The sequence below is a fragment of the Thunnus maccoyii genome, chromosome 13, assembly GCF_910596095.1.
Source record: "Thunnus maccoyii chromosome 13, fThuMac1.1, whole genome shotgun sequence".
NCBI lineage: Eukaryota > Metazoa > Chordata > Actinopteri > Scombriformes > Scombridae > Thunnus > Thunnus maccoyii.
In genome coordinates this window covers 30,992,940-31,017,212 of record NC_056545.1, presented here as the reverse complement: position 1 = coordinate 31,017,212, position 24,273 = coordinate 30,992,940, and the positions used below count along the sequence as shown (strand labels likewise).

The following is a 24,273-nucleotide window of genomic DNA, read 5'->3' as shown; positions in this document are numbered from 1 at the left end:
ACAGGTCAAACCTGTCCGATGCTGCATCTGTTCAACACTGGTGACGACAAACTCGATGTGGAAGTGATACTGGTGGCGACATCCTCGTGCTTTCTGATTCAGAGTTCACTTCTTAAGAAACATCAAATGCACTTGTCAGTGGCCGCGATTTTGGTCACAGGCTGACTCAGAGCACATCACTTTGGGAAAAAAACCTGTGCGTGTGAAAGAACAAAGAGCTGCACCTCATTTTTATGCTGTGTTGAGAACCTCAGCTGCTACTTTTGCCTCTACCTCTCTCAGGGGACCATATGTTATTACTGGCCTCCTCTCAAAGTGAAACACACACTTTTCATATAAACTTCCTGATCAGCTGCGACTTGGCCTCTGTGTGCCCCTATATGTGGTGCCCTGTAACAGGAGGTGGAGATGGAAAGAAGAGTACCCTTGAGAATTGAGGCTAATTCATTCTATATGGGAAAATGCCCTCTGCTGCTTCAGCAGGCTGCCGAGGCACCAGCATGTCTAGAGACCAGCATTATGCTTGTCAGCGGAGACAAACACAAACATATGACCCTCTTGTTAAAAAAATAAACCTGAGTGCCTTTCATTACTTACTGACCATCTAATTTACCAAAAAACAATGCGCACTGCAAGCGTTTGTTTTCTGAGCTCAGGACACAGACTGAGAGACGAGTTCAGCGATTAAGAACGAGGAAGAAATTTTGACCTTCAGCAGATGCCCTGTCTTCGTGCATGTTAGTGTGCATGCATAAGGCGGGCACTTGCCAGTTGAGGAATGTGAATTGCACAATTGCCTACTCAGCAGAGGTCCATTACCAGAAACACAGAGAGAGTCAACTCATGGCAGCTCTCCATGTTTATCAAAGTGGATATTAATGGACACAGCCTGTCAAGTGATGCTCTCCAGAAAATGTTTAAAAAAAAAAAACGTCCATCAGCAGCTAAATGCCCAGACACTCACAACTTGGCTGATATGAAAGAAAGAGACTAAACAGAGCTGTGAATGGATGCTGTATCATGACGAGGTCTGTGGATGGTTATCTAGAAATCCACCCCAGGAATCCCATCAGCCCATGGAAACGGGCCTATCTTTGCCTTATCTGGCAGCTATGTAGATATCAAAAGGATTAAGATGCTATCTATCAAATACCATGGAAGAGATGTTCTAAAAAGAGTTAAGTGTGTATAAAACGCTGTTTGTAGGAGGCTGACATTTAAGAAGAAAACCAGAAATCTCTAAAGAAACTCTGGCTTTGGTTGAACTTTTGGCTTATGTATAATAGGCTGGAAAACTCTCTTTTCAGAGACATGTATCACACTAATGACTGTGCCATCAATAGAATATGATAGGTAGGATAGTGTTAAACAGGTCACCTGCGCATGAGGCTCCACTCAGGTTTCATCCTGTTTGCATTATTGTCTCACTTTGGGTGCTCTGCCTCCCAAACAGCAAGGCCTTATCTCCTTGCTTTAAAATACAAAGCAGCGGGTGACATCATGCTCTCTCGCTTCATCCACCATTACTTATGAGTTTCAACTAAGAGAGGATTTGCCTTTGTGCTTTTTTATTGGCACTAATTGACGCCTAACTTGACAGTAAAATTTGGTGAGAGAAATAAAAAGGTGTTCAAAAGATTCAAGAGGTAAAAAGCAGGCAAAGCATCTTATTTTTTTTATGGTGTTGAGGGAGTTCCATGTAATTGAATATGTGGCTTAAGATTAGTATCAAGAATGAGAAGAATGAAAGGATATGTAAAGGATTATTCAAACAGAGTGGTGTCCTTGCAAGGTCATGCCAATTGCTTAAGTGAATTCTCATGGTAGAAAGTAGCACTGTGTACCTTATTATAGATGAAAATATGACTTGAATTTGAGATAGCAGATGGGGGATCAAACAAAAATATCAAGAATGAAAGATTTCATATTCCTCACACTTTATTGTGCTTACACATCACAGCGTAAGCACAATATAGACAGATAATGTAAGAGCGAAAGCACAGTTAAATGTTTTACATGAGTGTTGTTTAACTTAATTACACATTTTTATCAACTTCCGTTCAGCTCTCCTTCTTTCTCTCACTTCAGCCTGATTATACAAGCATGTATATTTAACAGCCCTGTGCTTGAAACGGGACAAAGGCCAAACAATAGGACTTTTAGCTGCAGAGAGAAAAAAAGGCTTTTAGCCATGTGACATGTAAGATGTGACACAGTAGTGACTAGAATTACACTGGCTGTTGTGCAAGAATGTAGCAGCACATGTTTTTCAGGTATGTCAGTCTAGGAGTTAAAGAAGAAACAATGACAGGAAATCAACAGCTGTGTTGACAGCAATCTATTCTGCTAGAAAAGATGTATCCTCAAGCTGATGGCAACAATTTATACAATGCCAGCAGCAGATTAAGGGGAAATTGATAATTTTCTCTGGGCGGATTTGACAGGCAGAGGGTAGTTTAAGGACTCGGTGTTGGCTGCTAATGACAGTTTGTTTCTGGCAGATGTGAATTTGTGATGATGATTTATTGGTTTTTACAGGGGAACAATCTAGTACAAATAATACAACAGTCACAACTGACAGACTGGAGTATAAGCGTGCCTACATAGCTCTCTAATGGTTTATTAACAGCAGAACATCATGATTTCATGAGTCCCGCATTAAACTTATGTGCATGATCACTTCAGTCCAAGCACTGAATCATAATTACAACTTTATCAGTCATCATCTCTCCTCCATTTCCTCCTCCCATTTTCCTCTATTTCCTATTCTTTTTCCTCTCTCCATTGCTTTCCGCCTCTGTTAGTCTCCTCATTTTTTCTTTTGCTATCTTCCTATCATTGTCATTTTCATTTCCATTTCCAATACCTCCTGACTGACCAAGTCAGAGGCAAAAGAATATCTGGGTAAATTTTAGTACATTTAAAAAGACATTCATGTGATTTAGCAGGTTCCATATGTAGAATATTTATTGGATTTTATCCATATTCTACCCTGCATATATTATAAAGTGATAAACTCTCTAGAAGTGTGGGTAAGCTGGGCTGATCGCTGTGTCTTCAATCATGTAATAACCTGGACAGAATGTGAAAATGAAGACATAACGAGGGCGTGTGCGGGCAAGCCTAGAGGTCGTCTCCTTTTCAGCTGTGTTATCTCACATCACCTGACCAGGTGAAGACTAGTCATGTTCATGTAGGTAGCCGGGCGGTGAGATAGTATCAACCTTATGGAGCATTAGTCTGGAAAAAATCTGTTTATTCTGCAAAAGACATCAACTGAGTGTTTAGAGTTCCAGTGTGTCGTTGTGCACTGTCCAAATTCCTATTAGATACTCCCAGTCTCATTGCACCAATGCTGCACTGCACCACAATCCTCAATCTATTTGTGGAGGGAAATGTGCAGTTTACTTTGTACTAGAAGGTCCTGTTGTCCCTGTAGTCTGTGTACCTGTCATGTTTGCAGTGTCTCAAATTAACTCACGTACCCCCCGATGTACAGAACACACACACACACACACACACACACACACAAACACACACACACAAACATACACAGGCAGGAATATGCATTTTTTTTAATTTCAGAATTTTAACTGATTATTGATAAGTCCATGTGAGATATGTTTGAAAAATCGTGTATATATATATGTATACAGCTGGCTGCACATTACACAGTTCACTGTTAGTAACTGCAACATACATGAACCTATTCTCACCTGCCTATCTGAAAGACAATGGCTTCCTCCCTCCTTTCACGTACCCTCCCTTAAGTACTCACTGCATCTTTGCTGTCAGGTCTTTTCAGAAAGCCCTGATTGGAAAAAGCAAGGAGAAGTTGGAAGTGTGTAGTGGGATAGCATTATTCATGGCAGGACATGGTGAGAATGAATAAAATGCTACCGTGCAATAAAAGGAAAAAGTAGGAGAATCACGTTTACAGGCAGCTATCACTTTGAAATGAGCTCCATCAAAAGGAGAGGAACACATGGAAATATTTCTGCTCTATTAAAATCAACATCAAAAACAATCCCATCTGTGTTTGATCTGGTTCAGATTTCAAAAGGTCAAGTAATATACCAAAGTAGGTGTTTAATATTCCTCAGTCAAACTACACTCCAAGATAAAAAGGGAAGGAGAGAGGCGTCCTGGTGATGGAGTGCAATGCTTCTCAAATGGGGGTACATGTACCCCTAGGGGAATGTTGGAGTACAGCAGGGGGTACCTGGAATTTTTTTAAAATGTTAATTTAAAAAATAGCAGTCATGCATAATTCCTAAAACAATTATACTATAATAACTTCAATAAAAATGTAAATGCAAGTATAATAAACTATATTTTATATGAAATATTCCTATTTTCATTAAAGTTTTAAAGCTGAGCTCCTGAACTCTTCTTCTTCCTGTGTTCTTCCTTCATATATTGTCTTTCTTGATCATATTTAGACTGTATGCATAACAGTCTCCTCAGCCAGGTGGAAAAAAATATGCACATATATCAGTATCCTCACTGGCAATTGGCCAAAATGAGTTGGAAAATATCAGTATAACGGTTATCGACAAAAAATCCAATATCATGCATCACTAGTTGCCTCCCCGTCACCACAGCCCGCCTCACAAGAGAAACCACGGTATGAGTCTAACATTCAGGCCAGCAAAACCAACCTATAGATTCCTTTAACCCATCTAGCAGCTAGCATTTCTGTTTAACACTGAGCATGGTCCCAATAAATACATAAATAATAATAGTAACAATAACACTAGGGGTTCGTTCCGTGGAATGAACCTTTAGTGTTATTGTATGATGACAAAAAATTGGTTTGCCGTGAATTTAGCGATGGATTCTAAACATTTGAAATGTAGTATTTAAGTGTTTTTCAGTAACAAGGTTGTTGTTTCATAAATCAGACACTGATGGTACTGTATTGTACCTCTTTATATAGCCTGGGCATTTTTTACTACCAAAACTGTTTTGTGCTGCCTCCCGTCAATGCCCCCTGGGATTTTATAAATAATCATTTATTTATTTTAAACTATGGCTTAGCAAATGACACACTGAACTGTATGCATCTTCTCATGCTGTTACTATAGTTACTATCATTGGCTGGCTACTCAGTGCCAGACCTGAAATGTTCCCACGGTACCGGTTCACAAACAGCTCGCTGGCTCGCAATTACGCTGGTCAGACACAGCGCTACCCTGGCTGTGTGAGAGTATATTAGCTAAAGCATACATTTAGAAGATTTCAATATATTATTATGGTCTTTTTTGTTATAATCTAAGCCTTAAACACTTATCAAACATAGCTTGTATGTGGACAGTAGTGACGCGTTGTATCCAAAGGCGTTGCGGTTAATTCACTGATCGGGCGGGTCAGGTCATAAAAATGAACATTCTGATTAACAGCAGATGGTGGTGAAATAATACATCATTAATGAGGAAAATATTAATTACATTCTCTAAAATGTGAACATAGCAGAGAGCAGAGCTGCACAGCTGCAGAGCTGCAGAGCTGCAGAGCTGCAGAGCTGTGGTCTGCTGCTGTTTTGCGGTGGACAGCTTAAGTTTTCATCAAGCACAAAATACTGACTCACAACTAACACTAAGAAATATACAGACACTAAAAACAATTATTTTTACAATTATACAAGACAGATTGGTTGGGAAATTGATGCACTCAGCATGCTACAATCTTTCCAGACCGCATGGGTTATCAGGAACAGAAATGGGACCGCAGCAGGCAGCAGACATAGCAGGTTACAGAAATATGAAACTTTATTCTGAAACTGTGTTCATCATGGAAAGGTTTGAATTATTACTGAAAGCAGCATCTCTAACCTTTAAGGTAAATCACTGAAGAAAACACTCAAACATCAAAAGGGGCGGATGTAGTGATTTTGGGGGCCCAAGCAAACTCTGAAAGAAACAACATTGTGATTTTGGGACAGTTTACATTCACCTCTGGATGGTTCAAATTGTTTTTTGAGACGGTTCCGGGACGGTGGTGAAAAAAGTTAGTCTGGAGGCCTGTCAGGGGGTACTTGGCTGAAAAAATATTTCAAAGGGAGTACATTATTGCAAAAAAGTTTGAGAAGCACTGGTGGAGTGGTTAAGATGCATCCCATACAAGTGCAACATGGGTTTGACTCATACCCACCTCTCTTTCTCTCTCTTTCCATGTTTCCTGTCTGTCGGATACAAGGGGACTGTTGGAGAACAACCTAATGAAAGGTAAGAAGCTCTTCAATGAGGACCACTAAAATAATGCAACATCACACTCATGTGACACAGAAATATATTCTATATATCTACATATCGTGGTTAAAATTTCCTTTTATGCTGCATATTGATATTGACGTATTGATATCACATGTTTTATGAAGTTCCCGCTTACATCAAAGGCTCATTATAACTGTCAGCTGTAGATGAAATGAGACAGTGCAGGTGGGGTCTACGGCCTTTAGGTTGGACAGACTGGTTTTCCAAAGACAAGTTGGAATTCTGCCCTCAAGCACAACCACTGTTTCCTCTTCATGATCAGAGCTCTGCAAGTTTTAACGTGACCAAAAAAAAATCTATTTGGAATCTTCAGGTGAAAAGAACATACTGTTCTACTCAATATGAACAACTCATACATAAAATCCCATGACTTCTCATTTGAAAATTTCTCACCATTCCTTCAGGTTGCCACAGCCAGAATACATGTTATGACTACATTTGTATTTGGGGTAGGGCTGTTAATGAATATTCTAAATTTAATTACATAATCAAAAAAAGTGGCAGTAGCGCGGCTGTCTGCTTAGGGAGTTTTTGCATGGGTCTGAGCTGCTGCACTGCATGCACTGCATAACAGACAGAAGTCACACATCACCTTCATTGATTGGAAATGAAATGTAGGTCAATCTGAAATGAGCGAATAATTCAACAACCCTGTGGTAATGATGGCAAAGAGTTCACAACCCAACTGGGCTGCAGAGAGAGGGATCTGCCCTCCGAGCAATCAGAGGGCATTTTCACACCTGTTTGCTTTGGTCTGAATCAGTGGATGAGTTGTGCATCTTCACTTTGATTCAGTTTGGTTTCACACAGCAAAATCTCAAGCGAACCAAAACTTATCAACAAAAGCCATGTGGGAGCGGCCATGCTGTTCACTGGTCAGAAATCTTGGGTGGAGTTGGCGGGCAGAGAAAGGAAATAGCAGATTTCCTTCCTTTGTAAAACAGAAAATAAAACTAATGTATGAACTGTAGCACTCAGGAATATGAAGGTGTACTATTCCACACAAGAGGGTGGATTAGTCAAATGGTAGAACATATTTTCTATCAGTAATGAACTTTACTACTGTTGTTAGTGAAATAAACAGCATTTCTCTCTCTCTCCACCCTTCTGTGGTGCTGAAAGACGCACAATTTCAACTGTTTTCTTATTCTTATTATTCATACTCTTATTAATTAGAATAATGACAAATAAAAGCTAAATCAAGTGCTTTATAAGAGTGTATCTGCTGTTTCTGATCACAGAAACATTTATGCTTTTCATTTTTTTCATGTTGGTGCCCCCCAGAATGCTAAATTGGCTGGTGCCCCCGGGCACCCGCCTGACGCGATATATGGATAATCCAGCCCAGTCATTTGGGCCATATACCAAGCCAAAATACGCAAGCAGAATGACACATTTGAACGCACTTCAAGGCAACGTCTAGAGAACAATGTGTCGCTTCACATTACGTTAAGATGTGCAGCCTTCAGTTGGCTGATGAGGAGAAGTTAGCACAGCGCAGTTGACTACTGGAGCTGGTTTAATCCAATAAATACGCAGCGTTTCCTGCAGTTGGGTTGGATCACATTAATACCACAAAAAAACCAAGACCATCTCTTCAACAAGGTCTCGGATGATTCAGCTAAGCAAGGCAGGTGTGAAAGGATGCTAAAAAGCCCCATTTTGGTAACCAGTATGAATATTACCTAAAGACAATTATGAATCATTCATTTGATTTTGCTCTGAGAGACAGAACATTCTCAGTTCTCACCCTAGCACCAACCACAGAGAGGAGAGAGAGAGAGAGAGAGAAGGGGGGGGGGGGGTCTACAGTCTTTAAATGAAGTTTCATGGTATAGGACATTATTTTATTCATTTTGTAATGTGTAGGTATGGAGCTCTTTTAAAAGACATGTTTATGTTGAAATAAATATACTAGTAGTTAAGTTAAGTAGTTATGTCTCTTGTTGTATTGGTTTGCCCTGAACTCATGTGTTTAGAAGGAATAACTGAACATCATTTTTGGCCAATTTTGAAAGCCCTAAGTTAAAGCAAATATGTATTCAAATGAGATTGAGATGGATAAAATGATTTAGCTCCCCAGGCTATAGATTTATTTATTTTGCACATGATTAAACTGAATTCAATGAGCATCAAAACAGTCAACAAGCCTATCAGGGTAACATCAGGCTTCTTCACTGCTACCTAAGTATCTCTCTTCAAAGCTGCATGTCGCGGCTCAAGCCTCCAGAGCGAAGGAGAGATAGAGACGGACGACAAAGCTGCAAAGCCTCAAGTTATCTATCCTGCATTTTTGAGCTTATTTGCATATCACAGTTTTTTTTTCTTCTTCTTGTGTGGATGGAAGCAATCCTTTCTAACTTGAAATATTTCATCCTCCTCACTCCGCATCACCTTCAGCAGTTCTGAACAAGATACGCACGAGGTAGATGATGTGAAACGTAACACACTCAATGGTGAAAGGATGAAACAGCTTGACTAATAAATTGATCCATATCTCAACAAACAGTTTTTGAAGCATAAATCATTGATGGCACTAAACAAAATCTATGTAGTCTCTTATGTAGCAGTAGCTCAGACAAACAAAACTTTTAATAGTCAAACTCTTCCTAAAGTTACAATCATTGTGTTGGCTCACTCTCCTGGATTCAACAATCCCCAAGAAACATAGATGTAGCTAAGTCCATGTTGACAGAATCTGTTTTTCCTTTTGTATTTCTCAAAGGAAAAGTGACAGCAAGCACACCTTTTTCTCTATTGTCCAAAGAGACAGCGATAGAAAGGGGATGTGAATACAATATTAAGCAGTAGCTGAACTGAATGGCTGCAGTAGAATAAAAGGGATAGGAGTATACTGCACTAACAGATGAGACTAGACAGGGAAGTGAGAGCCATAGAAAGGCCAAGTGCGATCTGAAGCAGAGGCAGTGGAAACGCCTTAGAAGGAATCAGGGTTGGAGATGAGCCAATTCCTTAGTGGCATCAGTTTAGCTTTATTAGCTGCCGTATATGTCGGCAAGAGACACAGAAATGGCTTGAAAGCGCTGCACCTTTGCACTGTAGCTGTGTGGGTTGCCTTCTAAATGAGGAAAGAGACGCCTTTTCTCTCACTGCCTCATCTTTGACTTGGGTGGCCGCGGCAGCATGCAGCAAAAGTGTACCACCGGGTTTCAGTATCAGCCAACGATGTGACTGTGTGTGTTCTTTGTCTCGCTCTACTAGGTGGAGAGAGATATAGATCCTGCCAAAAGTATCCCTCGAAAAACAGAAATCCCACCATGCTTCCTTATCAGTGGTAAACACGCTTAGAGAAACCTAGCGGCTCTCTGCAACAGAGTTAAAAGGTACATGGTAAGAAAGAGAAATGTCAGAGAGACTGACCCACGAGCTGCTGCTGCTGCTGCTGCTGCTACACGTTGCTGTTGAATTAAGAATGTTGTCTCAAAGAGAGGGCAATCCAGGATGAAATACCTGAATGCTGAGACTATCCTGAGAGACAGCTTGGTGATGGTGGGTCTTATCTGTGACTGGTCCATAGGAGATCAGCCTGGTATTTCCTCAATAAGGCCAAAAGAGGCCAAGCTTCGAGAGGTTCCCACCCAGTCCCAAAGTTAAAATTAGACCTTAATACCCCTGGGCTCAGCAGAGAACATCAGGGTACTACAGGCCTGGACTTGCTTTGGTCTTATTCTAGCTTGTAGCAGAACCGTAAACTATAGCATGCACATCTAATGCCTTAGTCTAAGCAGCGAATCTTGCCTAAATGCTACATCTTCAACCATTTTGTTATAAAAATTATGATTACACTGTGTATGAGTGTTACTGACTTGTTCCTGTCTTGTACTGCAACTCTGCAACGTCTGCAGTCTTATCAGCTAAGGTTACAGGAAGTTCAGCATTATATTTGTAAAGAGGAAGATGTAGAAATTAAAATTTGTTGAAGACAGGGTGAGCCATGTCATCTGGGGCACAGTTGGGCAAGATCCTCCTGGACAGGAGAACTGAAAACAGACATGACATTAACTATAAGTCTGTATTTGTTGGATTAAGAAACTTAAGGTGTATAAAATATGTATAAAATGCTAGAGGGCTTTTAATTTGAAACGATGGACACAGGAAATGGCGACACCAAGTCGAGGCGAGTGATGGTCCCTGTGGTGCATCCATGGGTCCAGCCAAGAAGTTATTAGACTACATCAAGCAGGAAATCATTCAGTGTGGGATCATTCTGAGCATGTAAAGGACGACCCCAAGAAGGTGACTTATCATCTGAAGCATGTAAGTAGCCTAATGTTAGCCACCTAGACTCCTTGCTGGTTGTAAAATGTCTATTTTAAAGGCTCATTATTAGGGTTTTCTATTTCTCTGTATTGTAGCACAGTGTTAACATGGAGCTCAAACCATTTTCTGATGCCCCAAAAAATATCTATTTAAATAATGAAATTAATATCAAGGTGTGGTCATTAATAAACGTGCACCAACCAGTTGACTAATGGCTTGAACTAACAACTACCAGTCGACTAGGAAAATCTTCGGGGGGCAGCTTTAATAATGATACAAATATGATGAGTAAGCAGAGCTGGAAATGATGTATACAGCTTAGAAGCTTATTTTTTCAGATGTCTGAAATCTCCAGGCCAAGTTTTTAGCCTGAGCTTAACTCTGAAATAACTCTAAATGACAAGCAATCCTGCCTGTGCAATGGTGCCTGAAACACTATCATGTCTCCACAGTCCATGCTCTGTCTGTTCACAGCTAATGATTTCTAATACATACTCTCACAAGCATCAAACTTGCGTTTTTAGCACTCAAAATATACGTTTTTCGGCCACCGTGTCCCTCAGGTGGATGGATTTTTCAGGCTCTGACAGAAATTGTAGACAATTCCATCTGTATGCTCAGTTGGGCATAGCAGGAGAACAAACTAGCCAAGTCCAGAAATCCAACTGTGGGATGAAAAGTCTCATGCTGCCGCCTCAATCTCTGGACTGACACGACAACTTCTGACACTATTGGCATGTCAGTCAAGTAACAGGGTGTAGTGCTGTTTGCCACGATCACAGATAATAGACCATCTCTGGCTGTGTGCTAATGAATGACATGACACATTCTGACAGGGTGCCGTCAAGGAGCAAATCTCAACATTTGATATGCTTTGACTTGTCTTGTCTACACATTTCTGACACTGAACAACCTTAATACCACCTTAAGAAACTCAATGGTTGCTTTCTAAAACTGTCTCTGGAAAAAATATTGACAAAAAAAAAAATCCTGACTAAGAGTAAAGAGGGACTTGACTACACAAGTCCAGCTCAAGGAAAAACTTGGCTTGAGAAACAGCACAAGTATGAGATTTGTACTCTCATGTGGCAGCAGCTATCCACTGAAGTCCCAGCCAGGAGAAACACTGCAAAAACCATCTCCTGGAGCATCTTCTGGCAGATAATGCTGAAGTGTTTCCTCTTCAAGAGTTGATGTACGCAGCACTGTAACATGTGCACAGTATATCAAGTTTCCTTGGAAAGATCAGACAGTAGGAAATAAATCTATTGATAAAAGATCAAATCCAGTTTTAATCATGTGAGCATTGATGGAAAATGTCAATACATCTTGACCAAAAAAATATCCTTTAAGAGGACATTGTTAGATGTATCAGCATCATTAATCTCATGTGAAGTGAACAAGCTGTTTCCTCTCCGCGTCTTTTCCTCTGGGTCTTCTGAGCTACTTCTTACTTCTTGAGAGGAGCAGTGGCAGGGTGGTGCGGTTATGAACAGATCATCCTTCAACTGGAGTACTGCTGCATGTCAGAACACATCAGCTTTCCTTAAGTGTCTTCAGGGAAAACACTAAATCACTAGCAGCTCCAGGGCTGCTATTCTGTAGCTGACCCTGAGAACAAATACACTGAGGATCTACCTGCATCAGTTTATAAAGCATTAAAGTCATATGTGAATGAAGGTAAAGGCTTTGCAGTGCTAAGACGCACAACAAAAGACCTAATCACATGTTTCAAATTCATTCATTCAAAAAAAAAGCCTTGTATCAGCCCTTGCAACATGATCACTGTCGTACACTGCCAGTGTGGCAAGAGGAGACAGATGAGATCATTTTAAGAAATTAGTCATAAATTCATACACAGGAAATTCACTTCTACAGAGCTGAGCAGTCTGTGTAGTTGGGTAAAATAACAGAACTGCTGTACTTCTCCTATCAGAAAAAAGGCTGTCCGTGATGTGGCAGGAGACTCGGGGACGAGTCAGAAAAAGGAGAAGAAGAACAACAAGCATGATTAGCAAAGAAGATTCACTGAGACAAGCCCATGGCAGTGAATACAAGTTTAAGACAAGCATAATTCCAGGGTTTACTGTGGGTCTCAGCACCGTTCAAAGGAATAATCTCTCAATTACTGTATAGACTTTTCTAAGCAAACAGTCTAGCTCCAGCAAAGAAACATCTAATCAAAACGCCAAACTAATTTTTGATGGTGGAGTGCATAGAGCAACCATTTCCAATTCCCTCAGCCTCATTGTTCACAAGGCCCAGCAACGAGGTGTACATGCTCTGTTGACTGGAAATCAATTGTACCACGGAACTCTTAGCATCTTAATGTTGGTGGCTGTGCTCGAGATTAAGACCATAAGACCCGTACTTTTCTCCAGTTTGAAGTGCTTGTTGTGGTTTACTAAAAAGGAAAGCATCCAAAAATGTAATGTGAGCTCCTTCCTTAAAGGAGAGAAACACTCGATTTCAGACTTATTATTTCAACATGATTCGTGACAGTTGAAACGTTAATATTAACAACATTCAGCCACAGCTTAAAACACAAAAGCAAAAATAACTACAAGGCCAGTGACAGAGCCCAAAACCACTGTTAACATTTAATACTTCTCCAAATTTCAAAGCTGCAGCTTCTGTTTAATAAAAGTCAAAACTAACTCAATTCTACAGTATTTAACAGGCTGGATTTCAGACTATTCCACTAGCACATAAACCCAGTGCAATCATGGAGGAAGAACAAAAAATATCCAATGGCAGCAATCCCAGATATAGAGCATCACTCAGTATAATTAATGACACTTCTTGAGGTCTTAACCATCGTTTGTCCTGAAAATGCCAAAGTAACAATAACTGTGACATACAGAATAATTGTCTCAATTATAGCATTCAGGTGTAGCTTACATTCAAATATGGTGCTAGTAGCAGCAGTGACAGACAGACACCTTTTTCATCTTTTCTACTTTGTTCTCTATGGAACTCCACATTCTTGTGTCATCACAGATCAGAGGGAAGAACAAATCCTTTCTCTTCAAATCTTCTCTTCAAGTCTTTAATGCTCAATAAATACAGATCTTAATGTTCTACAGCATAGTACTGGCGGACTTCAAAGCTAAAATTCACTGGTAATCCCCTTAAGATGTATTTGAAACTCCTGCAGATTGTGTGAACATGAGGATGAGACCGTGCAGCATTCCTGCTTCACAGCACTGAAACCTGAGCAGCTCGGCAGCGCCGGGGATCCACAACTAATGTCATATGTGAAGCATCATGTTGTACCACCAACGGCTTCACAAGCACAGAGGTGGCTGTCAGCTTTAAAACCAAAAGCCCGGGCTTCAGGCTGCATAAGGTTTAGGATTACCAACATAAACAGCATGCTGGAGGGATAACAGCAAAATACACCCGCAAGATTTCAAGGGACAGTAAAGGAGGGAATTGTATAGACAACACAAATCTTGTGTTATGGACTGCACATTTAAAGGTTCTTTCTGACTTTAATGTCAAAATTAAATTAACCGCACATATAGATTTCTGACATTGCTCTATGTGTGGTTTTAAAAACCTTGTAGGGTCAAATATTTCAAAACAGTTTTTGCCTGCTGGGATGACAAATCTTTCATGTTCAATATCTCACAACTGCACTCGGCTCAGTCGGGATGTTCCAGTTAGAGGCTCGCAATTTGTCCACGCTCACGGTAGAGCAATTTGAAAAGAGAGTAAGAAAAACAAGCAAAAGCTTTAATAGCTGTGCCTTTCTTTTCAAGGTGGCCTTAACCTCGCTGCATCTTAAGACACCCGTGGCGTTTGACACTTTGTAGGGTCCGGTTCCCACTGGTCTACTTTTGTGTCAGGACAATAATAAAGCAGAATACAAATTAAAAGAAGATGAATATAGACTTCCCTCCTATTGCAGCCCAAGGTAAGGACTCTCAGTTCCTCCTACTTTAAATTCTCATCTTTCTTAACACCGTAGCACTGCTGCAGGCGAACGTTAGTAGCTTTGTGCATCTAAACGTTTTATTCCCATGTTGTCTCAAACTGCTGTATAGATGGAGCTTGCAGCCTTTCTGAAATGAGGATGCATTTATTCAATGGTCTGTGTCTTTGGAAATGAGGAGACACATGTTTATGCAACTAACCCTCCTCTCATCCCCATGTTAACTACGCCATGGATCAAGGTGTTTATCATTCATGCCATGGTTAGACAAGCACCAGAAGGTGATTTACTACTCTCTAGTAAAACTACAGAGGATACAGTACAGTCTTCCCTTGACCTACTTGCTGTCTATTTTTTCATTTTCCTTCATCTTAAGGATTTGTCTGAGTTATTCTACATTTCTAAGATTTATCTTGCAACTGCACTCACAAATAGACCTTGTAAAAACATAAAAAAGCCACTTAAGCATAAAGCGCTCTCCTCCACACAAGTTGCTGTGTTAACTAACCATACTTTCAAATCCGGAGTGCACCCATACCATTTAGCACAGTATCTCTTCCTCTCTGTGCAGCCCAAGAAAGTAAGGACACGACATTTCACAATAAAAGCAGTCAGAAATTATTCATCATGTCTTCAGTGGCATATCCTAATTAAGAGAACATGAAGTTGCGTTGTAAGCTGTCGTTCAAACCCTTACATACTCATTCAAGTCAGTCCGCTGAGTCCAAAGCATCTCGGCTGTTAATTCACAACATTCAAGAGCAACAGCACCATTATTTTGATGTTAACAGAGAATCCGAGAGCTGAAGTGTTGGAGACATGGTAGGTGGCAGACACTTGAGCTGGAAGTGGTTTAACACAAACATGGTGATCTACAACTGTAGTGCTTTCATCAAGCATTAGGAACCTTCAGGGGAAAACACGAGATGAATGCTTGCTTTGTGAAGCCACTGAGATGCACCAATTAAAAGTAGCAAACAATGTCAACATGACCCACTTTCCTGTCTCCTCTTGTGCCCATGTTGTCAACCACCACTCTGTCAGTAAGGCAACACACACTCCACATCCCCCGTGCCTGTACAGTATTAGTCCAAAACACAGCACCGTGCCCTCTGCCCCCAGGCATGTTTGTACCCTACCTACATATACACTGTGTAACACAATCCTTTGGCATGCAGAAAAATGCTTTTCTGTCAAATTCATCTACTTTTAAGATGATCAGGACCAGTCTGCGGACTGACAACCTGCTTGTGAAGAAATGAAATATTGTGAAATAAAAGCCAGGGCGAGTCACAGAGCGGACGTCTTGCTGGGAAATCTAATTATCTTGAAAAGGGTGGCCATCCTGGTGTCTTTCTTTAAATGCCACAGTTGTTTTGACCAGCTTAGAAAAGCAGATAATATTCATCTGATAAAATATGCACCCTATGTAGTCGAAGTATTTCAGCATATTTGCACCAGAGGGGTTTTGAAGTTACACCTGGCAGAAAGAATTAAGAAGCTAATGACCGTGTTCATCACTTAAGTATTTAATGCGGTGGCTTGCATAACTTCGTTTTTTAGCGCGAGAGAAGCACGCTGACCTGAACGCCTCAGGAATGCAGGTCAAACAACAAGTCAAATGCCTTCATCTCAAATATCAGGCGCGCTCATGTTCATAAATATGCAAGTACGTGTGTTGAGCTTACAGAAAACCTGGCACAATCTGCTCGGCCACTTCTCAAAGAATACACAATGAAATCTGAACAACTGGTAGAGCTGGTAAAAGTGTTGATATAAAGACAAATTAAAGGACAAACTGGTCCAGGTCTGAATGCTTGACCCCTTACAGTGAGGGGATCTGGTGGCTCTGTTATGCTGTGGGGGGCATTTTGCTGGCATGGTTTGGGTCCACTTGTCCCCTTAAAGGGAAGGGTCACTGTAGGGGTCAAGCATTCAGACCTGGACCAGTTTGTCCTTTAATTTGTCACCTGTCTGTATTGTTCCATTATACAGCATGTATGCTCACTATTGTGCTGTTTAGTCTGAATTCCATATATTGAATAATGTGAGTTGTGCAGTAGTCTCATTTTCATCCATGCACTTTGTTGGGTTATCTTTCTTATGTTCATTGGCTAAATAGCTGCTTAAATGGTCTATGACAGTGGGCCGGGCCAATATTCCCATAAATGCATCCAGGATGTCTATTCAGTGGAGTAATTGGATGCTTGAGGGATCAATGCTAATCCTGCAACCTGAATTTCTTCATGAATTCACATATTCAGAACCTGAATGCAGCACTATTCTGCGCAATGTCTCCCATTATGTTTGGAGCTTCCAAGTTAATTTTACCCATAAGGTAGTGAATACAGGTTCAATAGTCAGCTGTAGTCAAAGGCATATAAAATCTCCAGGGAGAGCAACACTGCTGAATGGCTTTCCTTCAGACCTCCTTCAACTCAGTGGTAATAGAGCTTTTTCTCCTCTCTGCTTCCTTTTAGGGGCCACTCAGCTGCATCCGGCTAATTGACATCTAAGGCTGCAATAATGACCACTGGTTATGGGAGTCCAAGCCCAGTTAAGATTTCTTTTATGGCTATTGATTTTTTTGTGTTTTGAGTGAGTCCTAACAGGATCCCAGGAGGTTTTTTTTTTTTTTTCTTCCATTCAGTTCAACAACAGTGAGCCCTCTAAAAGAGAGTGCGGTCAGTCTCGAATAAGGAAGGATGCTGAGGCTTACAAATATCTCAGCTACAGGGTGGAGACTTGTTTGTCAGCTCAGTCCTCGCATCATATAGTATCAGAGTCCACGCTTCAGTGTCAGTACTGAATAGAAGCCAAAATTCATCACATCGATAAGTGTGTCTGTCCCCTTGGGTGGCCCACCAACAGATCAGATTCTGTTCCACCCTTTCTCTCTACTAGTTGGCTAATGTATTCAGCAACTACAAAGTGAGTAGCACATTGCAAATACATGTATTCTATCTTTTATTCAAATCTTATCTAACAGAGCTTCTCAGTGGCCCTCTCTGCGCTGCATGGCTAGGGCTTCTGGGTAGGAATAACCTCTTATCTACATAAATAATAGTCTTTCTACGCACAGCAGGCTCATTCCAAATGTAACTCATCCATTCAGGAGACTAATCACACACACACACACACACACACACACACACACACACACAGCACCAACAGCTATACAAATAAGGGAAAAAAAACTCACCACATTCATAAGCTTTTCTTTTACCACCGATTAAAAATGCAACAATCTTGATGATAAAAATGTGAGTTTCCGTGTACATAGGGAGTGTGGTTTCACAGGTATTAAGGGAGCAGATTTCCCTAAAGTAATTTAGCTAAGTCTAATAGCAGGTCCCATCTCTGTTACAGCTGAAATTACTCCATTAAAAGCTGCAGACAGGCTGGGAGGCGAGAGGATTCTTCGGCGGATGACCATCAGTTGGTCCCAAAAATGTAGCAGAATGGTAAAAAAAAAAATACTACGCTTCTTCACACTGTCACGCTGCTTTAGTGTGAAAGGTTTTTCTGGCTACATGCTCTGCTACCAGTGTGGACATCATCAACTTTTTTTTACCTTTTTTTTACCTGATATGGATGCTGAATTTCCTTTGAGTCCAACTTGTGGAGCATGCCCACTCATCTTTCCTGTCACTCTCTATTACCTTCTAATGACATTCCTTAATAGATAATCTAATAATTCTTCAGTATGCAGGTTATTTTTTTTGCACAGGTCTTGGTGAGTTTGTTGCAGTGGCAGAGGAAAATGAGTCTCATCCTGTCCTCAGGAACAGTTCTTCTGTGAATAGAATATCAATCTCACAATTCTATGAGGGATAAAAGAACATTACTAGTACACATAGAAAAAAAAAAAACTCTCCCTAGATTAAATTCAGAACACACTGCTTGACTCCTGTTTTGCCCGCGCAGTCAATAAATCAGAATGCAGAAGCATGATAACACAAGTTATTTAACTGCTTTCATTCACTGCTGCTTCGTTCCATCAGCATTTTCCCCACAGAGTTTCTTCTTGGCAAGGTGGACTTCATCGAATTTTAATTTTCCCGCACATTAAACAAAGCCGGTGCTCTCCCGCTGAGATTTGGGGCAAACACAGCGTTTAACTTCTGGTTTTGATATGGTCACGCTTCCCTGGACCTGTCAAATGACTTTCACTATGACATCATTACTAGATGGAAACAACCAAACACTCACCGCAGGACCAACAGCTACTGGTGAGTCACACTGCATCATGTGAGTCGTGTGTGTGTGTGTGTGTGTGTGTGTGTGTGGGTATGGGTTTACCCATGATCTCATCTAGTTGCACTTTTAATAGCGCTGTTTCTCACTTCAGCTACTGTACGCTTCTCATCCCTGGACATTTTTCTTTGAGTAAGGTGATTTTTTTGTTGTTGTGGGAGTAGTTGAAAATTCCAGGGAAATCCCATTGAACTGACCAACACACATGGCAGCCCCATGTAAGGCCCCAACATTAGACACACTTCTAACCTTGACAAAAGGGACTGAGAAAACTAATCCCCACTGAGCAATTCACATATTTTCAAGATGGTCTGATTCTGTTTTTTCTTCTTTCATTAGTCTCTCTTTGCATTGTAGGTTTCTCTGTTTAATACTGTCTAACACATATAGTGACTATATCAACATTAACTACCACCTTGATGAAACTGGTGACAGGTTACCTCTTTGTCTTTTGTCATAAAGAATCACAGCCTGCTCAGGCTGGTAAACATGATGGCTCTGTGCAGTTTATGATGCAAAGGTTCAACGTATGTAAAATATAAGTTGGAAATGCTTTCTAATGCAAATCATTGAGGAAAAGTCATTTGAAAGAGGATGAATTTCATGATTTTCCTGTGTAATATGCTTGTCAAGAGGTACATCTGCTCCAGACATCACGGGAACCCTTTTAAAAAACCTATTTGTGTTTCACTTTCACACAGTGAACTTAATGGAGCTGTGTGCAAAAGCACCTTGATGTATTTCTGCAGTAGTGAGAGGGCGGATTATTAAAGACGGCTGCATTTCACCCATCATGCATGTCTTAAGGATCTTTATTTTTTCAACAGTATGTTGGCATTTCCATGTGAATGAGGGGAAAACAACTGAATTAATTCACATGGAGCCATATTTTGCCTGTCAAGACAGCTGACTGAAGCGTTAATCCAGCTCCAGTTAGGAAATCAGGAAACTATATCGCTGCATCACTGATGTTTTACACCTTCTGTAGACTAAATACCACAGTGACGTATTACCTCCAACATTTCATTCACTATGTGTCCTGATTGGTGATATTATAATCATGACATCCAAACCATCTCAGCTTTTTTTTAGATGTCATCACTGGCAGAGGAGAAAACCTTGTTTCTCCCAAATGTCAGCTTTTCATATTTAAATAAAACGCCCTTGCATTCAGCTCCACCACTTGTCATTTACAGTTTTAAAACGATTTCAGCAGCAGCAGCCCGTGGGAGGAGGAATATTCTCCACCAAAAGAGGAACCTTGTAAACCTTTAACCCCTTTCACATGACAATAGTGAACTATGGAACATTTATATGATGTGTGTGAACAGTGGGAGGGTTGAGTGTGTGTGTGGGGGGGGGGGGGGGCTCTCTGAATTGAAGATCAAACTAAAGCCATCTGACAGAGAGATTTAGGTGGGGCTTCAAAACAGACTCTGACCTTTCAGATATTGGCTACTGGGGTTGTTGGATGAAGGTAGTTGAAGGTAGCTGCTCCACCCCTCCGTCTTCACATATCCATTACCCTCCCCCTCCCCTCCCCTGCCCTCTCCTCCCCTCCCTAACCGCCACCGTCCCCCACCAAGGTATTTTTTCCCTCCAGAAAAAGACGAGCTGTTCTACATGTCAGGGCAGATGGAGATAGCATTTCAAACCGTCCTGTCCCCCAGCTAAGACAACTTAAAGTGCAACTGCATACCACACCCATTATCTTGTCTGGCTGCTCCGATCATCGGCAGAGTTTTTTAAAGATAGGACAGCTTGATTTAGTTCCACCTATGTGTATATTATACACAACCTAAAGCATTCAGTACTTAGGTCTATTTCAAAGCATAGGTGTGGAATATACAGCCAGACTGGGATGAATTATAATCCCTGCTCACAAAGAATCAAAGCTGGACACCAAAGGAGCAGGTACTGTGATGGGGACTGAGTCTGTGATTCCAATGGAAGATGAGAAGTGTTCAAATTGAAATGATGCTCTTCCAATAAGACTGAGATGCCATTGGGAGTATTCATAATTTATCTGGCAAAAGAGCAATTTGATACATTTGTTGTACAAGTGTATTATTAACTGGGTGTTAAAAGCTGTCTGGCAGGTAGCAGGACTTCTAAGAAAAAAAAAGAGTAAATTTCATAAATGATTATTTTGTTTCTCTTTAAGTGCCAGTGCCAGGATCTAGGCCAACAGGAAATAATGTAAAACTTCAGTTAACTTTTATTCAAGCTTTTATGAGCGTTTTCTTTGTTGCATGAACCCTTTGACACCAATAACACAAAGACAGAGACAAACTGCAAATCTGGCCTGCAACAGAGAGAGCCAAAGTCCTGCCTCACCTCCAGGTTAGCTTCTGTTCCACTAGCTTTCACATCTTTGTGTGCCTTGCAGAAACATGACACACGAGGTTTTATGACCAAACCCAGTTGGATGAATATATCTACTGCTGTACTGCATAGTTAGATCTCAGCAGTTTTAACCATGATGAAGAACAGAAAACGACAAAATAAAAAACAAGAAAGGGAAATGAAAGCAGGCCTATATTGTCTGGCTGAGGTTAGTGGAACAAAGGCGTATATAAAAATAGTACGAGACATCAGCCCTGTATTATGAGAGTACTGGCTGCCATAGTGGGTGAAGACCAGACCATGTGGTGGCTGCACTGGGAGTTACTCCAGGTAGTGATGAAACATGAAATACGATCCATGGTGTCCAGTTTGAAACGTTTCAAGGCTTATCATGGTAAAACACTACACGCTGATTGATAATACTCTGAGGCAGGAGAATTATCACGGTGACAATCATTTTATCTTTCGTCACAATGATTGAGAAGTAAACAACAGAAATACAGCATTCACTTCACAAAGGAGCAAGTACCTTTCCCTGATGATGATGTTGTTCTGTGTTGTGGCAACAGTGGACGAACCTGCTTTGTTTTTCCGGAGCGTCTGTGTTGGCTGTGATAACCGAGCGGTTCCATTCAAATGAAAGAAATGCCATGTTTTTTCCATGGAGTGCTAATGGCAGTCTTAATATTAGAGTTTCATTCCCATTGTGATGGTCATAACTATGTGAACTTGTCACTAAGTGTGTGACTACATTTGGCCGATGCTGAACTACACACCCTTAAGTGTGAGACACCAACAGTCACACACTATAGCCACTAAATAGGTTTTAAATGACTGCAGAGCTAAAATGTCCCATCAACACCTAAAATGCTTGTGAACACCACAGGGAAGCTTTCTGAATTTTGTGAAAGTGCTCTTAATTCATCCACATTTCACCTGATGTGAAAAAGCTCTCTCTTAAAATGCCATTCTCTGCCACTAATGATGACTTTTCCAAACTGTATTTACCACTCACCTTTTTTTTTTTTTTTTTTCCAACAACCCACACTTTGCTGTATCCCCTCACATCTGTGCTGGGAGCTTACCACTCAAAAGTCACCCTGAAAAGCCTCCTATGGCTTCAAACCTCTACGTCTGAAACTCCTTTGAAAGTACTCCCCCTTTGATGTGAGGAATGCTACAGATCAAGCTGGAAACTGACTTCAGCTGCTATCTACAGTGCTGCTATCTGTCATTATGTTGAGGATAAATATGGATTTCATCATGAATGAAATGTGACCAAAAAAAAAACATGCATTCCCTCCTCCTGTAGAGCCAGTGATCCAGAGACAAACCAGATAGCTATCAAGTGATGGAGATGGAGCCCCTGACTGTGTCGAGTGTCGGCCACCTATCACCCTCACACACACACACACACCCACCCTTCTACCACACACACACACACACACACACTCAGCCACCAGACAGGCTGCCCGCCCTTCAGCCACCCTGACAAAGAGCAGCTCTGTGAACGGCGAAAGATGGCCAGTGACACAGACACAACTCAGAGACAAGAGCTGGGAGAAAAAAAAACATTTCCTCTGACTTATCTTGTTTAAGTGACACAAGACAATGTCAGTGGTGCCAGCAATGGTGATACTTAAGTAAGTGTTTGAACTCTTTCAAAGCCCAGCCCTTGTTTTCTCACTGAGAAAAGCTATTCACTATCAGCCTGTGAGATTATACAGAGTTAAACCACTATTCCCAAAAGAGGGGTTAGAAAGCCCCGGGGGCTTTTTTAAAGTTTCCAGGTTGTACCCCTCAGCGTGAGGCATAATCAGTTTCCATATTAAATGAACACATTTTTTCATTATTCCACACAATAAAGGAAAAGAGGCAATCTTCTGTACAAATACAAGTCCAAAGCATTTAGAGCTTGAGAGGGGAAAAAACAATGAAAAAGGTCATTAAATGTATGAGACGTTATTATTTCTGGCTTCTTCTACACCCATTCACACCCAATAATAAACACACACACATACAGCCACACTTTACATAGACACACAGGCTTGGATCACAGCTAATTTAAACAACCACATCCCTAATTACAAATGATCTGATAGCAGCGACCACATCTTCACCCCAGGGTTCATATCCAGCTCCGTGATACACAGCAGTGCTGCTCCTCACAGCGGGGGGGGGGGTTGGGTTGGGTTGGGTTGGGTTGGGTGTGTGTGTATGTGGAGGGAGGGGGGGGGGGGTAGGTAAACTGTATTCAAACTGTATACAGTTTACCTAAGTGTTTAGTCACAGGGACGAGTTCACACAACGTTTACAGCTGGCAGAGCCCTTCCTGAATGAATAACTCACAGTAGAGTTAATATGAAATGAGGAGTGTTACTTTAGCTACTCGCCTTTCTTATTCACCAACACTGAGGGGAAAGCCCAAGAAACTGCTGCTGGATTTTCCACAGCATTGCGTATAATTTATTCTGTCACAGCAGCCAAAATCAACCGTAAAAAAGACGTGAATATGACTATACATCATTATTACACAGTCGTAAAGTAAGGGCGGTAACTTCAGGTGTAAGTTATTCACCCTCTCGATAGCCTGTTAGGGCTAACCGGCATGTAAGTTACTAATAAAACCCATGACGTGCATACAGTAGGCTACATTGTAAAAGCACATCCCTAGACTCCATACAGACTGTTCTGAAAGCTGTCCCTGCTGCGTTATTAACGAGGCTTACCTTGAAGAAGAGTCCCGGCGCTCATGAGAGCCAGCAACAGGAAAGCAGCTGAATCCATCCTTATAAAGTAGCTTTTAGGGTTTCTGGATGCCTCTGATGAGCTTCGGTGAAGAATAGCGGAGGTCAGTCTGAGCTGTTTAAATACGGCCGCTGATATGTTTCTGTTTAAAAGTGGTGTGGAAAGTCCGAAAGATACCGGAGTGTGTCTCAGTGAAGGAGCGCAGGTGAAATACACAGCGAGAAGGAGGAGGAGGAGGAGGCTCCAAGGGGTTTTTCTACTAACCAATGTTGCCTTGAGGTGCTGTCGGAAAATAGGGACACTCCCAGATCAACGCGAATAAGGTCATAAAACAAAGCGAGAGGCTATAAGTAGAACTATGTTTTCCCCTTTTTTCTAAGGAAGGCTGTAGTGCGTTAGGCAGCGAAAGCGTAGTGCGTGAGGCATTTG

At 41.1% G+C, this 24,273-nt stretch overlaps 1 protein-coding gene across 2 annotated transcripts in view; it reads right to left on the bottom strand.

Annotated features, from left to right (window-relative positions):
• Positions 1-24,273, bottom strand: part of alcama (activated leukocyte cell adhesion molecule a) — a 73,592-nt gene extending 49,319 nt beyond the window's left edge. Inside the window, exon 1 of one of the 2 annotated variants that reach the window (XM_042430831.1) lies at positions 23,826-24,273. In XM_042430831.1, the coding sequence (XP_042286765.1) occupies positions 23,826-23,883 (58 nt within the window). In that variant the 5' untranslated portion in view covers positions 23,884-24,273. The remainder of the gene's footprint in view (positions 1-23,825) is intronic. The other variant, XM_042430830.1, reaches the window with a different exon arrangement.